Genomic DNA, 17645 nt, shown 5'->3' with positions numbered 1-17645 from the left:
GGGGGGACTCTCAGCCCAGGATGGTGCCAGGGAGGGATATTTATGTTGCAGAGTCTGCATTTTGGGTCACCCTGCACGAAACGTGCTGGGTAGAGGGGAAGGTGCTGGTCACACCTCCGGGAGTGTGGTCCAGGCCCCCGGCACACGCTGCTGGTGGGCTCCCTGCACCTCTCTGCCCCTCGAAGCACACCCCAAACCCCGCTCCAGCTGTTTCCCTGCAGAGCTGCCTGATGCTCGCAGCTAGGGGAATATTTATGTGTCCCTGGGGTTATTACCAGCCCTAGATGCTGCTGCCCTTCCCCGCATCGCCATAAAGCAGTCCTGAGCTGTGGAATGTTTTTGGGAGAGGGAAGGGATCAGGCTGCACACGAACTCTCCCGCACAATTCAGGTTCCAGCCTCGGGGTTATTTTTAGCAGTTCCCTCTAAGATGCTCTTCGGTTGCAGTTTTATGTGTGAAACTTAATATACGAGGGAGGGGGAGGGGTGTGGGGCTGGATCCCGGCACGTCCCCGCTGGTTGGGAGGCTTATCCCAGCCTCAGCGACAGGAGTCTGATGCAAATCTAAAATCATCCATCCAAGAGCTCTCGTGTCCTGGCACGCAGGTGGCAGCAGGGGACAGGCAGAGCTGATGGCTTGGGGGGCTGCAGTCAGCCCCAGCCTCAGACACAGTCTCCAAAATCCTCACCCGAGTCCCAGCCTCTTCCCACACCTCACCATGGGCTCAGGGACCTGTTGTCACCTGGTGCTGGCCCTCAGCACATGCACTGAGTGTGGCTGCAAATCTAGAGCAGCAGGAAAGACCCATTTCTTCACGAGGAGCCCCTGGCAGAACAGGGAAGGAGAGAGAAACCTTTCCCTTTGCCACAGGATGTGAGGGGACAGCAGCTGACATGCCCTGAGCATCTCACAGCAGCTTCTGCTCCTGTTGGGCCAAATGCTGTCCCAGGCTCATCACCAGCACCGTGGCAGGAGGTGACCCACAGTGGGGAATGATGATCCCATCCCAGGCACACCAGGGATGCATGAAGGGACACAACAGCAAGATCAGTGACCCCAAACCAGCCTGTCACTGCTGTTACTCGGCACATACACCTGCTTCTAACATAAAACCATCCCAGTGCAGAGCAACATGGGTTGATCAGTGCCTGCCCTTCAGAGCGTGGAAAACAGTTGCTCTGCTCCAGAGCAACACCTCCCAAACCCGCTGCTTGTTGTGTTGTATTTCTGGCCACTTCAAGTACTGAGTTTGGGGTTACCTGAGCTTGGCTCTGGCCTCGTACACAGATTTTGCAGCCCAAACCCATCCTGCTTGAGACAGGACCAGCAATGGCGAAGCCCTGTGGAAAACAACAGCACCAGAGCGAAGTGATCCAAAATGCATCACTGACCCAGGGTTTCATCGTTTCGCCACAGGGAAAACAGGTCACTGAACACAGCCCACCTGGGGCCCCAGAAGGGTAAAATGGGTACATCCATCTTCTGCTCCTCGTCTGAGCCTGTCCTCACTGCCCTTTGAGATGAGGAGACAGCAGCAGTCATAGACTGAGGATACTTGCTGCCTCCTCACCCTGCAAGCCCCTAATTTGGGGTGGAAAAAGACGACAAAAGGCTCCTGGTGAGCAAACCGCCTCCTTCCCACCAAACCCAGCCTTCAGCCCTGCTGCTCCCACGGGCAGGGCCCACATCAGGGGGAGCAGCCCCTCTCCCCAGCCCCACAGAGCCACACGCAGCCACAGCGTCGTGGAAATGAGTTTATTGACACGGACGGCAGGAAAAGCCTGGAGAGCAACACAACGACGCGGCCAACACTGGAGCGAGCGGAGCGGCAGGAGAGGAGGGCGGGATGTCACCCAGGAGCCCAGGCTCTGCCCTGCGGCACAGACACCTGCACGCCCGGGAAGCTGGGAAGAAATCTGGCAAGAGAAGGGGGTGCTCAGCATCCCCTCCCCACGTCGAAGCTACACTCTCCTCCCTGCCCCGACACAGCATCGCGCTCAGGGCCACTGGTGTTTCCTTAATTGCTCCGTTAATGATTTCTGCAGTGCACCCACAGGGCTCGGAGCAAATCATCTCCCAGCACATGCTCAAGGGCTGGATGGCTCCAGCTCTGCCCCACTTCTTCCCCAGCCAGGGTACAGGGATTCCTACACAGGGACACCACTTTCCTCAGGTCCTGCAGCTCCTGGGCCCTGCTGGACTCTCTCCCAGAGCATTATGACCTTTTCCCAGCACTGCTTTCTTGGCTGCAGACAGTGCCAAAGCCCTGATGAACGATCTCCCACCGTAAAACATTTACTGACTTTGAAAGTGGCATCTAAAAGGACGACATGGGGGTTGCTACACGCAAGAGCTTTGTTAGCAGGGGAGGAAATGGTGTCCAAGCATGCTGGGGGGGGCGAAGCCGTTCTGGATAGGGGCTTGGATTAGGCAGGACAAGCTATGGATGGAGCAGGGACATGCAAGAGGCTTTGCTTTCACTGCTGTTGTTGCAGCACTTAGTGGTTGCAATGGGGTGAGTCCACAGCCATGGACAGGACGGGAAGCAGTCCTGGCCCTAGGGGCAGGTCAGAAAAGAGGGGCCAGGGCATGGAGCTGCTCAGGGCAGGGGGGTGGGAGCAGGAACTTGGCTGGCCCTTGTCACCGTGTTCCTCTGGGCACAAAATGCTGAGCTGCAAATGGGAGAGACGCTCCATGATCTGCTCAACTCAGCCCGGCTGGAAACTGAAGGCCCCCAGCCCGGCAAGGAGCAAACACGGCCAAGCCCAAACCATCTCCCATCACGCCCCTGCCTGGGTTCTGTGGGACAACACGGGAACAGGGAGAGCCTCTCCACTCCCCTGGCACCCTGGGACACTGCCAGCAGTGGCCCCTCTCCACAGGGGCACAGCTGACACCGGCAGACCTGTCAGGGAAGTGGCACTGCCACATCTGGATGTACCAGGAGCCTCGGGGACTGCCAGGGCCAGCACAGCGCTGGGGGAAGGGGGCACAGCTCGGAGGGATGGTCGAGAAGGCAGTTCAGCCACAGCAGGCACGGAAAGAACAGGAAAAGAGGGGCTGCAGATGGGTGAGGATGCAGAGACCACACATGGAGCTCTGGCACGAGCCTTTTGATCTAAGAATGGGCTCGTTTCCTTCATTTCATCCACTGCTGCCCTGCCACTGATCTAGGCCTGCAGCTCCTCCCCACGCAAAAGCAGCCTCACTCCTCAAATCAGCAGCTACTGAGCCAGGGAGATGGCTGGAGTGAAAACACACCATCAAAGCAGCACCGAATCTGCCAGCACAAGTGTAATAAAAACCCCTCTTTAGGGCTCCATCCGCCTCCTGGACCGAACTGATGGCTCTGTTCCTAGTTCCCCTGCTCGAGCCCGACCTCCCTGCAGGGCTCCCAGTACTTCCTTGGAATCACCTTCCCTTTGAGCCAATTACAATAGAAAAACTCAAAAAAATGTATAAAAATATAAAATAAAGTGCAGTGTTATGTTTTCGACACTTTTGCCTTGTTTTAATGAGCGGACGTGTGGTTTTTTTGCTTGTTGGTTTTTTTTTTCCTTTTTTTTTTTCCCAATGAGCGGTATTTTACAAAATCGAAACTACACCTAAAGCCATTTAGAAAACACTGAACATTGGCACAAAATGGAGAAGCCCACGAGAACGGATGAGTGAGGGGCGAGGGGGACACGGGAGTAGTCGAAGCAGTGGTTACAAACTCCATGGACGCTAAAAATACCAAAGGGGTTTGTTCCCTATCATCGTTAGCACGTGGATACTAATTGCTACCTTGTTTAATCAGTGCCTTTGACTGAAATCCTACACATGAATACAGCTGCTTCCAGTTAGGAGTGCTTTTCCCCCGCGCTAGCGGTGAAGGAGGATTTGGGGACCCCTTTTTCCCCCCCCTCCTTCCGCAGGGTGAGGCACAGGCTGGATCTCCTGTTAGTTTTTCAAGATGGCATCGTAGGCCTGGTAGATGTACTGGGACACTTCGGGAGCTCGGCATTTCAGGGAGAGCTGTGGAGAGGAGAGGAGAGGTTAGTGGTGGTGCAGAGGGAGGCAGGAGCTTCCTACTGTGTCCACAAAGCAACTGGAAATGTCTGGCCTACAGCATGGGTTGGACAGCCCACGGATGTGGATGGTGACAGCCACACAGAATATTTCCCCTGGTACTGCTTTATTCATCACCAACCCCAAACTGCCTTTTCAGAGGTACACAAATGCATCCCACTCTGGGGTTCCCAAATTCCTTAACAAATGCCCAGGTGCCCCAGCAGGCATGAAGGAAGGGGACATGGCCCCAAACTGAGCCAAGGCTTGTCCTCACGCTGTAAATCCCAGCACTAAACCCGAGGGCTTCTAACAATCCTGCTCAGCCCTGACGGACACAAACTTGGCTGTCACCCCTCCCTAAAGCAAAGATCAGGCTGAGACCTGGCTTGTGGCATCAATCCTTGTGCAAACACTTTAAATCACCTTCCAGCTCTCGCTTTCACCCCGCAGGTCCCCAGACCAGGGATTTTTCTTGAAGCTCCTGGCACAGCTTCCAACAGGAGATAAATCCTCTAATACCAGGATGCTCAGACACACAGCCCCTCAGAAGGGGAGCAGAGTCCAAGAGAAGAGTCACAGGGTGCACGAGGCAGGACAGGGAGCACCCTTCCCACCAGCCCCAGGCTGATGCCAGCACGGGGCCAAAGAGCCTCTGACACCCAGACAGCCGGTCCCTGCTGCAGGGCATAAATTACCCCTCGTCTGTGAGAGGGGGAAGGGCATCCTGGCTATGCTTTCTCACTAATCTCTCTTGGCTTTATCTCCGGGTAACCTTGGCAAGTAACTGCTCACTGCTGAGCGGGCACTGTCCCAGCTCAGTGGTAATTCTGTTGTTTCTCACTTTTTTCCCAGTTCAGGGGGCATTCCTAACCCCCAGTCAAATTAAAAGGATCTCCCCCAAAACAAGCACGTTAGGCAGAGCAGGGAGAAGCTGCTCTGCCTGGGAGGGTGAGTTAGCAGGATCCCAGCCTGCACCACGTTGCCCTCCACGGTCCGACACCTCACCGTGTAGTTCGGGTTCCCCGGCTGGATGCGAAGCTCAGCCAGGATCCAGATGCCATTGGTGAGCTTCAGAGACTGGTAGAGCATGTCCTGGCCCTCCACGTTCCTCTTGGCAATGGTGTAGACATTGTTGTTCTGCAGTTTGCTGGAGACAGTGTCTTCAGAGAGAAGGAAGAAAAAAACCCCACATCTGTTAATTCAGATTCATCATCTGCGGCGACAGGAGAGCCCAGAGGAACATTCCCAGGATGCAAGCGCACAAGGAAACGCTGACTCCTTCCCCAGGGACGGGAGCAAACATGACACAAGGAATAAAAATTCCAATGTGCTTCATGGACCCACCTCCTTTCTTTTAGGCTATGATATCCCTTGCTAAGTATTTGCCCATTTCACAGGGCTTTCACTTACTGCTCTGGGTCGTTCAGGACTTACTGCCTTCATCAAGGCGAGACTCTCAAGGCAGCTCAGAGGGTAAGAGAACTCTGTTTTATCCATAACCCCCAATCAGCTGCAGGCAGACTATCCTGAAGGTGGTCAAAAGTCAGAATAAGAAGTTGGAAAAGACAAAGATCACTGCCTGAGGTCCTGTCCCAACCCTGACAGCTCCCTCCTGCCTCCCTCACACGCAGACACTTCTGGCCGATTCAATGTCATACCAAGGCAGGAAAAATCCTTTCCTTTATTTTCGAGCAATTACTTGAAAGGTAAAAACCCACAGACGTGTCTCTCGACATCATAGGGCTGTGATGCAGTTTTAACACACAGCCTGACCTCAGCCCTCCCAGATGACGTGTGATTTCACCAGCAGACCTGCATGGATGTCATCGTGACACACGTTATTTCTATGGGATCTTTTGAGGAAACCAGAACAGAGGCAAATATGCAGAACACAAAGGCTGAAACCAGCAACCTCTGCATGCCAAGGGGCTTCTCAGCACAGAGCAGGGCAAACCTCAGACTTTGGGTGCAAGGAAGGGCACATCCACACTCTGGGTGGAAGGCTCAGGGAGAAAGACATCTAAAAAGCAGCATTTGCAAATTCCCATTCCTGGTGCCCAATAGGAGAAATTTAACTCCCTGCCAGGGCAAGTGGACCATCTTGTCTATACTGGGCCGTTACCAGCAGGCTGGGCATTTCTGACAAAAAACGAGAGAAACAGCCTTAAACCAACTTGCACTGAACACCCAGAGACTGGAAATGTAGTTTCCATGTCAAGGAGCACAGGGAGCAGGAGAGCAGCAGAGAAGCAGCAAAGTGACCCTGCAGCTCTAATCCATCCCTGCAAACCTACAAACACCAAGATGCACCTGTACCGGATTTGAGAACGGACACAAGTCTGTGCTGGCACATTGGGGAATTAGAGAGGGGACAGCAGAGCCTGTTCATGCACCAGGGAATGGTGGAAGGAGGAAAGAAAGGGCCCCACAAATCCATACCCTGATGCAGAGACTTGGATCCGCTGTCTCTCCCCAGGGCAGGGCTGATAAGCAGAGCTGTGGAGCGGCTCCATGGGCAGCCTGAACCCTTCACTGAGCCCCTTTGCCCCCCAGGCTTCAGAGCAGCTACACACAGGTTGAGGATGGTTCAGGCATCCAGCTACCCAGACACACTCAGATTTAGGCTTCCTTCTCTTCCCCAGTTACTATGGAAACTGGTAGATATAAGTAACTAATGAGATCTTTTGCTTAAAGCCCCTCATTCCCTGTCTCCTCCTCCCACCCATACTCCTCCTCTACACAACAAACTCATCCAGGGTAGGGATACAGGCAATGCAGAGCGGTCCCCTCACAGAAAGTGGCTGGGAGAGACATCACCCAGCGGGGATGAAGCCTAAATTCCCATCTCCTCATTCCCTCAGAGTGAGAGCAGCCTCCAGGGCTGTGTGAAAGGCTCCGTGTCCAGCACAGGCACCGGCTCAGAGGGCCAGAGAGGGACGTTGAAATGAAATGGGATTTTGTTTGCCCAGTTTTAACAGGCTGGGGTTAAACCTCACCCCTTTGGACATATATCCTGAAGGTGGAACTACTGGTAAGGACCTTCTCCTGCCATCATTACGTTGGCCACAGCAGTCTCCCCTCCACTGGGGGATGCTGTCAGAGTAAAGGCATTCCCTGGGGACCAGGGGTGCAGGACTAGAAGCACAGTGCAAGTGAGAAGCTGTAATTTTGGCAGCTGTGAGGTTGCTACTCCATCCCACGGTGTGATGGCAGAGGAGGGGAGCTGTGCTTTGGGAGTGCAGTGGATGAGGTGGGGTTGCAGGGCAGCAGCTCTTATGCCAAAGCCCTTGTGGGATGGCTCCTCTTGCAATTTAAACATCCCCAGCCTCTGCTCAGGGGCAGATTTCCAAGGAGGAACATGCTTGTAAGGGGACACAGGGAGGAAAAGTGAGGCAGGGGAATTCCTAGGAAAGCCTGTTTTCTGCTTCCCAGAGACCTCAGTTACCCTCTGAAGAGAGCAAAAGGCCCGACCAAGACATGCCCTGCCTCAGCCAGACACCCCCAGCAATGTGAGCAGGCTGGAGCTGATGCTTGGCTTGTCCAACTCCTCCTGCCCCCCCTCTCAGCACCGATTTGGGGACTGGCCAGAGCCGACCCCCTCTCCCCACAGGTAGCACCTCCCGTCCCTCCTGCGCTCTGGAGTATCAGGAATTTGGATTTTGGAGACCATCAGAGTTGCTAAGCAACAGTGCCAGGCTGTGCCTGGCTGAAGGCAGGACCGCTAATGCCATGTGACAGCACAGCCTTTTAAAAAAAAAAAACCTAATAAACCCAGGCAGATATTGCTGGGAGCAGAGAGCTGAGCCCAGCTCTGCACAACCAGAGCACAGCACCCACCAGAGCCCCAGCGAGGGCAGGAGGAGGGCTGAGTGACTCTGGGGGCTGGTGACTCTGCAAACCAGAGCACAGGAGTCCTTTGGCAAGATGCACAGTCCACACCTGACCTTGCGCAGCAACTTCCCGCAGGGCTTTTTCTTTTGGCTCAGGGACTGTTCTCACAACCTTCTTCAAGTAAAATATAAGGACACAGGGAGATCTGCCCATCACCAGGGCCAGTGAAGCTTCTAACATCAGCTCATCTTTCAGCGTTGGGTTTTTGGGTTTGTTTCTTCTCCTTTCCAAACAGAATTCTTTACCTCAGATCAGCAATCAAATAATGCACATGGAAACACAGGCACGCAGGGAACAACAGCTGGACAACGTCTCCTGCCTCGCACTGAAGTGATCCAGTGCTTTTTATCAGCACTTTCCTTATGGCTAAAGCAAAGGACATGCTTAAAAATATTCTACCCATCAGCTTAAGAACTTCACTTCTGAACTCAAAACAGCCAAGACGACCAACTGGCAACCACGGGGGTTTTCATGAAGGACGTGCACAACTCAGAGCCAACATCAACAACACACCTTTCCTGAACTTGGTGGCACTCTGTGACAAGCACTGGATAGCAGAAAGGAAAATTTAATGACTATATTTCGTGCTGTGGTAGCTGAGAACACCCCCATGCCATTTCCAGCACCACCTGAATGGTTCTGAGATCCAGCCAAGAGCTGCATTCAGATACCAAATACAGATTCTGATGCAGTGGGGAGGCACTCGGGGCAATATGATGACAGCACATTAATTTTCAAGATATGTAATATGCACTAGTGCTGTAATTTATTAAACTTTCAGGTTTTTGCACATATAGAAAAAAAAAACATACCAGGGAAGCTTGTGTATGATTGTCCCCCAGGTTCTTTCATCAGAAAAATCCAATTTCTCTTCGTTCTGGCATTAGCAAATTACTCGAGGGAGAAAAACAAAGTGACCACTGCATACCAATAAAGCCACATTCAACTCAAAACACAAAAGCTGCTGCTTCACACCAAATTGTGGACAAGCAATAAGCAAGTAAACCCAAAATTCCTAGAACTGCTGAACAGCACAGCAACTAATTGCTTCCCATTTAACGGCACTCAGTCTTCATGTGCAAGTCAGCTTGTCCTCTTTTACTCTGTGGGTTTGGGTTAGCAGAATTTAAAAAAAAAAAAAAAAAAGAAAAACACTGAGCTAATCTGATTTGCATATCCTAATGTAGTAATCCTTTAAAATGTAGTCAAACTTAGCACATTGAAAACACAGTGTAAACAAGCCAAACTGAGTTTTAGTGCACACTCAGTTACAGAGGAAACCTCAGTTGGCCTAAGTTGTGCCAAAAGCACCCAGAGTATTAGAGCTCTAACAGACTAGGAATCTATTTTCATGTATTAGATTCTTGAATGCTCATTAACACCCCCCACCCCCAAATCAATTAATTTAGTGCTAAATCAATTAATTTAGTGCTGGATTCATAAGAGATGAGAATGCTGGGCTGTAACCATGACCTTGTGTTTTCATTATTTCTGAATAAAGTTTTCTCCATAGAACTCTCCCAACCTCTTCCTAAGAGGCAGATGCATGAAAGAGCTCTAATGAATTTCAGATGTGCAGTGCATCCTAAGAACACCTTGGTCCCATGACACAGCTCCAGGCTGGCTCCTCCATGGCCATACAGCCCTCAGGAACAGCCTCAGGCCAGCACCAGCTCCCACCGCTGGGAATCCAACCCCCAAATCCAGAATTAAGCACTCATCTCTCACTGAGTCACTGGGAACACCTTCAAAGGCCCGGGATTTGCTTTTTTGTAAATTAAGATGCTGGAGACATGGATTAGAGTGGCCAGCTCTGACCACCTAAGGACATCTGCTCCTCATCCCACAGCCTGGACCTTATCCTTGGCTTCAGCTTGCTGTGCTGTGGGCTTCCAGCAGCAGCCAAGATTTTCTGGTTGTCCTGTGCACTGTTTTGGGGTGAGCTGCCAGGGACAGGAGCTTTTTTTTTGTGCTATCCCTGTTGCAAACCATCAAAGCTCAAACCAATCCTATTTGGCTTGCCTTGTGGGCACAGGATGGATCTTTTACCTACAGAGGCCTGGGAGCACAGACTCCCACAGAAGCACCTCCACTGACTGACTGTGTTTATCTCCTTTTTGTTTGAAGGAAGAAAAGCAATAACCTGAGGAAAAGTCTGCAGCTTGCACAGGAGGTGCTGTAAGGTGTTGCATGGTGACAGACAGCCCTGGATGTACAAGAAATGCACAAGCTGCTTTTCTGATAAAATCCTGGCCCCTCACAAATCCCTGTTCCAAACCTATCTCACTTTGGCTTAGAGAGAAGGAAATTCAAATTTCAGTTTCTTCATTGAAGAATAGCAGCATCCCCTGGCTAGCTCCTGTGTGTCCACACAGAACTTAAGCTCCACTTCTCACAAGGTGCAGAAGCAGCACAGATGGGAACACTCAGGGAACTGAAGGCTGTTTGCAGCTGGGAGAAGGAAGGACACATGCAGGGACCACACTCCTGATCAGCCTCTGCCCAGCAGCCCAGCTTGGCACCCTCTGCTCCATCCAAATCCTGCTGCAGCCACAGCTCCAAGTGGCTGGTGGAGCTGCCTTAGGGCACATCAGCTGGGAGCAGAGGTATTTTTAGCTCACAGCTGAATTCACGTCACGGGACTGGAATCGGTGAGACCGAAGCATGAATGGCACGGTGCGTCCCTGAGCACTCGCCACCGAGTGGGTGGGCCCACACTAGGCATGAATTACTTATCCTGGGCATGAATTAGTGATCCTGGGCATGAATTAGTGATCTGAGCAGAGGCGAGGAGGGATAGCGACTCACACCTCTGCGGAGCCAGCGGTGCTCACAAGCTTTTCGCTGCGCTGAAGGGCTGCACAAACCCAGCGTCTCCTCAGGTTTGGAGAGGAACTGCTGAAATCTGCAGAGTTTTGTGCAGCTCTGCCACATGACCATTGTGAACCTTGATCTGTGCAGTGACACGAGCTGCATGCAGTGGTGTGTCATGAGTGAGCAACAGAACAACCGACAGCCCAAAGAGAGACTTAACTCAGGTTAGACATCTCTCCTAGGAGAGTCTTCGGAACATGACATGAACCAGTCTTTCCTCCAAAGGATCAAGCCCTTAAAGGTTATATACCCAGAGCTGCTCTTCTTGGAAGAAAGGAGGTGTCTTTTCTACTGTTTTCACTGAATTTGAACAATCAAGGTTGTGAATCTTGAGACATTATCACCTGACTGCGGCAGGTGGCCAGACACACCCTTGCTCTGGAGTAAACCAGTAGCAAGATGGATTCAACTGTTGTCAGAGCTCATCCAGCTTACTCTGCCTTTGCCACTGTGTGCAGCAGCTTGCCATGCTGTGAGAAGCCTCCATCCCTGAGGATGCTGGAAGCCCAGAGCTCCATGGGTTTTGGGCTCTGGCTGATCCTTGTACAGGCAAGGCTCGATGCTCTTAGAATGGTCTAAGCCAGAGGAGGGTATGATGACCTCATATGCTCAGATGATATCAAGGTGAGCAGACTGAGTCGGGGTAGATAAAATCCAGGGGACTAAGACAAGCACACAAGATTTCCCTGGTTATCCCTCCTGCAAGCTACCAGTCTGCTCTGTGCCCCAGCCCGGGTGGTCAAAGGAAGGGAACAGGCCGGTGGCATTGCAAGAGGGAGGAGGTGTCGGCAGCGGAAATCCAGAAACAGAACCTTCAGCGGATGGAAGGGTTTGAAATCTGTTTATGAGACATGACCCACTTTCTGCCGTACACAAGCCAGAGAGGCTGGCAGATCCCGCACACCCCCAAGCATCCCGAGTGACGGATCGCGCTCGGGAGAGGCACTGCGGCCAAGCCTCTTCCCGCCTGAGCCTGGCAATGGCTGCAGATCCCACTGCAGAGAAACCACCCAGCGTTCCTGCCCTCTCCCTGCAAGCTGGGAACATGTTCTGCTCTGAGTAGCCCCAGTTCAGGCAGGCCTGGACTGGCAAACCCTCCCGGAACGGGGAGCGTTCTGTCACTCCACATTTTATAACATTTTCTTCCGGAGGGAGGAAGGGGACAGGCCAGGCTGCAGGATCGCCAGGGCTCATCTTCCCAGCCATGCACCCTCTTCTCTCCCTCCCAGCCCACATCCTCTGCTGGCCAGCACTCCAGCACCAAACAGGAGAAGCTTCCAGCGTTTCTGATTGGAGAGGAAGAGCCCTGGATGCAGTCAGGATGTGGCCAGGGCAGAAGGCACCGGCAGCAGCAGCTCTGCAGTGCAGGGGGAGAGGCGATGCCAAGCTCGGCCGGGAGCAGAGGGAGGGCTGGGGGAGGCACCGAGGTTGTTCTCATTTGAAACCCCACAGTGAAATCAAGTCATAAGGTCCAACAGCTGCTATTTTTTTCCTCCTCTTCCATGCTCCATCTTTTATATTCCAAAATAGTAATAATTACGAGTACAAAGAGACCCATGGTTTCTGTCTGCAATTGAAGCACGAGGGTGTTCATTGTGTAATAGCAGGCGTGAGAGAACAAAAAGGTTACAGGGTTGGTAATCAATAGGGACACTTCTTTCATCTGTGAAACACAGCAGCTTATGGTAGAATCACTTGGCTCCTGTCCAGAACCTTTTGAACAGGAGCAAAGCTGCTACACTGGCCCCATTCTGCTCTTTTACACTCCGTCATCCTTCAGCAGTAGTAAGGTCATACGTACAAGTAGGATGCTCACAGAGGCAACTAGATGGCTAAACAGATTGAACAGGACCAAATTTGATCAAAATGCATCAATATCTCAGCTAACAACATCAGATCAAAGCTCTATTCACAGGGCCTGTCCTCCACAGACATCACACCACCTTACAGTGTACGTAGGGTTACTCTTCCACAACAGAAAGAAGAAAGGAACTGCCAGAAGGTGAAGTGAGTGACCCAGGATGATGCTGTAGGTTAAAGTCAGGGCTGGAACACCTTGTCCAAAACTCACAGCAGCAGGACAGGGTTGCTGAACAGCCCCAGCACCATATTCAGCTCTATTTAAAGTGCAGCTTTGCAGGGAAGCAAAGTATAAAAGAGAAAACAAGAATACACGGCCCAGAATGAAAGGAAGAAACAGACCGGTAAAATCAAAGACCTGGATTTTAGATGGGCTTTTATGGGGACCCAGTTGAAGTTTTTCCCTGAAACAAGCCCTGGGATCCCAGGCTACTCTGTTCAAAACAGCCAAGGCTGTTCTGTTCAAAAGTGCAACAGTCACCTATTCATTAACCATAAGGTTATTTTAACAAGGTGATATTAATGAGGTGATGTTTAGTGGCCATACATCAGAAGTGCTCTCAGCACGGGAGAATTAAGCTACTCACCAGCATTCAGGTGACAGTCTTTAATCTGGAACTGAAGCTCATTTTCGTTTGGAATATCCTTCCATGTTGCAAGGAAGACCTGGCGCTCTAGAAACGAGAGAGATGATCAGCACTGTGGGATCCTCAAAGGGCCACAGCATTAATTAATGCACCACAGACTGTTTCAAGGCAGACACACAAAAGAGCTTGTGGTCACTTCCTGCCCTGCTGTGGACAGATCCAGGATTTGCTCCTGTAACAACCTCAGTCTCACTGTAAAAGCAGCAAAGCTTTGATGGATTTTGGCCTCCTAAAAAACAGAGACAGTCTCTAACATATGAGCTGTTTTACAAGCCAAGAACAGGCAAGATTTGACAAGAAGGAGCAAGATCCACACATTTAGGATTATGTTAGTGAAAGCTGATTTTCAAGCAACTTCCCAGCCAAATCAAACATCAATTCAATAAAGGAATAAAAAATTACAGTGGAAGTGGCATGGGGGCAAAACCCAGACCCAGTCGAGTGAATCAAACCCTCAACCCCAACCCCAAACCAAAACAACCCAAACCAGTACCCAAAAAATCCACCTCAGAGAAACCAGATCCATCCCTTGCCTGGCAGAGAGAATCAGAGCAGAGGACTGAGGTTCTGGCAGCCATTGGAATTGGAGGACAACAAGGGCAGGCTACCAAAGCAGATCAGTTCAGGCTGAGAGATGCACTGGCACCAAGGTCATTGCCAAGTGCACAAAAATCTCAGCCATGAGACAACTGCACCCAGCTGGGCACTGCCAGTACAGTCTGTCTTGGAGGAGCCTGTCCACAGGCCTAAAAGCACTCACCCATTTTGCCATCCTCAACAAAGAGCACGTTGAGAGGAATTAGGCAGCTGAAGTAAAAGACATCGATGTTGTTTTTCACAGCCACCTGTTACAGAAGAAACAGGGAGGTTAAAGAGTCTCCATCAGCTGGAAATCCAAAGGGATCACAGGATTTCACACAGGCTCATCACCCTGGAGTGCTCTCTCTGAGCACTGGCCATCTCCAAATGGGAGACTCCCCGGAGGGAAGTTACTGAGCTTCTGGGTAGTTTCAGACAAGGACCAGTACCAACCCTCTGCACTCACTCAATTTTCTCTAAAAGCTGCCCAATCTTCTTCTGGGAGCCTTTCACCATTGCTGCTTCAGAGCCAATTGCACTGATGGGCTCACAGCAGCATCCTTGCTCTTTCCTGCTCCTGTCCAGCCTCTCCCTCTCCTCACTCCTTACACCTCTGAGGTACAATCCCCACCTCTTGGCTGCACACAGCTACTGTTGTGTCTGTCATATTGCACATCAGCTTCTTCATCACCCCTCTTTGCCATCTCACTCCTGTAATTCCCCAAATCCAAAACCCTGTGTATTCTTTACATGTACCTTCATTTCCTTATTTTTCACCTCCTTGATTAGCCCTGCCTCAGCCCAGACACCTTCTAGAGAGCCTGAAGTGGGCCCATGCCTGCATCTTCCTTGCAGCATCTCCCAAGCCTCCTGCCTATACCTTGGCGAAAGCCACATAGGGTGTTGATTCCTGGAAGAAGACAGCCCTGCCACAGAGCAATCAGGGCAGGTGACAAAAGATCACTTGGCAAAAGACTTAATTCTCAGTGTCATTAAACTCTGCCAGCCAGGGAGATGCACTTGGTTTGCCTTTATCACACGCACTTGCCCTGTTACCCACTAATCTCTGCTAACAGAGAGCAACCTTGCCTTCAGTTCTCCCCAGGTTGAGAGCTCAGGGCACAAGCAGGAGCAAACTGGAGGTCTGAGAAGTGCATTGTCATAATGTAGCACAGAAAAAGGCAGCTCTGGGCTTTATTTCCATGCCTCTCACGCTCTCCCCAGGTCAGCCCACACAGTGATAGCCTGTCAGGGGAGCACAGCTCAGCACACACCTGCCATTGCTTCCAACCAAGGAATCTAAAGCCTGTAAGAAAGACCCAGAATTGAGGCTGTGTGGGGAATTTCAGGAGCCATTTGAGCTCCCCCTTCCTCTGAAAAACCCCAGAAGGAGTTCTCTGACTTGCCACCCAGCTGAAACACAAACCAGACCATGCTAAATGCTGAGCCAAAGGGATAAGTTGGCTGCTACAAAGATTTATGCCAAGACAAACTTCATTGACATCAATTACAATATACTGGTGTCCTGCTAAGAAAATCTTATTGTCACATAGTGGCAAGTTTAGAAAGACTCCCCCAGTGCTGGTAAAAGCCAGCTGTGGATAGACAAGGGAGGGGAATAAACTAGAGAATTCCAACACAAGACAGTTGATTAGACATGCACTCAAGCCAGAGGACAAGTAAAAGGAGATCAAGCTCCCAAGAAAACTCTTTTGGCAACTGGGAAGGTCCTAGAAGTGCAAAGAACTTCAGAAAGGTAGATGTGACAGTCCGTGGTGTTTCTACTTCCAGCCATCAGTAAAGGTAACAGCTTAAATTTAATTCCCCCAGTGCAAACCAGCTTAAGGAGGAATTAGTTTTAAGCCCACTAAAACCACGTAAATGATGGTGCAACTGAGGAAAAAAATCTGGCAGGGGTCCTCTGTAACAGGGAGCTGTTGTTACGTGCTTCCATTGCTGGCGTCACACTCACGAGTTGGAGTGTTCAGTGTAGGAGCTGGAGGCACCAAAGCCAGGGGGGTAAAAGCAGGTTGGTGGGTGGACTCCAGTGATTCACCTCTGCAAAATGTGACTGAACACACTGGGTGAGTAGCCAAAAACACACCTCCAAGTCTGGGAGGGGAGAGCTGGGGGAAGGACAGCAGTGTAGCCATTCCAGATGCTGTGCTTGGATATAAGTCATGGAGATGAGCCAGAGGAGGGAAAATTTAGGCTAAATGTCTGGGAAAAGTGATAGTGAGAATTATTAAGCAGCGTAAAATTCCTCTGAGGAAGAGAGAAGCTCCAGTGCTTGGACTATCTAAAATCAGCCTTGACAATGCTCTCAATAAGAGGAACTGCAGAAAAACAACAAAGCAGAGCAGGGACTACACTGCGTGACCCAAGATCTTTTCCAGCTCTGATTTAATGATTAATTGCCTTGCCTCAGAACAACAGAGATTACTTAGCTTTTGTAGCTAATTGTTGTTGCCATACAACAGCAGTTTCTTACAAGAGGGGCTGGAAAGCAGAGCCTTCTCTCCAGTCATGGTTTGAGAGGCACACTCCAAATTAATATGCCAACCCTGTCCCTGCAGTTATAAGGATGCTATAAAAAGGTATCTGCTGACCTGCTTCTCAACTCTGCAGAAACATACTGAGTAAGCTGCTTTGGCTATACTCTGGAGAGCTACCCAATTAAGATGCTCTGAAGTGCAATTTCTTCCCAGTAAAGAAAAATCAAGCCACATGCCAGCCTTCCTCCCAAACTGCATCACTGGGTTCAGTAATGACATCACGTGTCACCTTGCAAATAATCTGTAATGATGCAGAAACCAGCTGTTACAAGTAACTTTTGCAAAGAGGAAAGGATAAGGTTACGGTCTCCTTAAACCTACAGCACTAGGACAAGGCTGGTGAGCTTTTCAAGATAAGGTTCCATCGTTCAACACCCCACACTTGCCCCAAAGAGCCAGGTATTCCCTGTTAGCACTGTGGCCCACAAAATCTGGTCCATGAAAAGGCACCTGCAGATACCTGGATGGGGAAACTTGCACCTGTGAGATGCTAAGAAGCCCTACCAGTTGGTAAGAGTTTTCCAGGGTCATGCTTTGCTCCACATCAGGAGCATCCAATGCCATCTGACAGGCTACAAAAACAACCATGGGCAGAAAGCAGATCTGCAGGAGTGTCTGCAAGAAACTGAACAGCTAACAGCAACTTGCCAAAAAATCCCAGTGCTCCTCAGGTAGGAACATTGTCCTGAGACAGTCAATGACATTTGAAGTGATACCAGTAGCTGAGAAGTCTCTCCAGGTTTGACACGCTCGAAAGGAACCTCTACTTGCATTTCATAAATTCTGCAGTCCACGTTAACTTTCCTCATGGCTCTGCAGCTTTAACCTGCCAACCTGGACATGAACTATTAAATCTCTAGCTAGACCTTCAGCCTCAGACATTTCAGAGTTGAAACAGAGGCATTTTTAACAAAAAGGGCTTTCTATCAGCAACCTTTTCGAGAGGAAAAAAAAATATTAGTACCTTGTGAATTTAGTCAAGCAGCCTACAAAGCTCTGAGGGATAGAAGTCAAAAGGTGACAGATTTCTGTGTGATGCTTCACTGATGAAAAGGTGTGAGCCCACTAAAAATTGGTACAGGGTTTCAAATCACTTACATCTAGTTCGTGACCTGACTAGAGGAAGCAGCACCTCTAGAAATAACCCCTGGAACATATTTGCTCACCTTGTAGCACGAGCACCCTT

The 17645-nt window shown here is 50.6% G+C and overlaps 1 protein-coding gene across 2 annotated transcripts in view; it reads right to left on the bottom strand.

Moving 5' to 3' along the window:
* Positions 1-1741: 1741 nt before the first annotated feature.
* AP2B1 (adaptor related protein complex 2 subunit beta 1) overlaps positions 1742-17645 on the bottom strand; it is a 78030-nt gene continuing 62126 nt past the window's right edge. For both annotated transcript variants that reach the window (XM_050321614.1, XM_050321615.1), the window contains 4 exons: positions 14086-14170; positions 13266-13352; positions 5059-5213; positions 1742-4017 (listed from right to left, as the gene is read on the bottom strand). In XM_050321614.1, the coding sequence (XP_050177571.1) occupies positions 3943-4017; positions 5059-5213; positions 13266-13352; positions 14086-14170 (402 nt within the window). In that variant the 3' untranslated portion in view covers positions 1742-3942. The remainder of the gene's footprint in view (positions 4018-5058; positions 5214-13265; positions 13353-14085; positions 14171-17645) is intronic.

Source organism: Myiozetetes cayanensis, unplaced genomic scaffold (genome assembly GCF_022539395.1).
Source record: "Myiozetetes cayanensis isolate MyiCay16 unplaced genomic scaffold, myiCay2020 scf27, whole genome shotgun sequence".
In the NCBI taxonomy this organism is placed as follows: domain Eukaryota; kingdom Metazoa; phylum Chordata; class Aves; order Passeriformes; family Tyrannidae; genus Myiozetetes; species Myiozetetes cayanensis.
The sequence above is the reverse complement of the archived record's forward strand: the minus strand, read 5'-3'. Positions and strand labels throughout refer to the sequence as shown.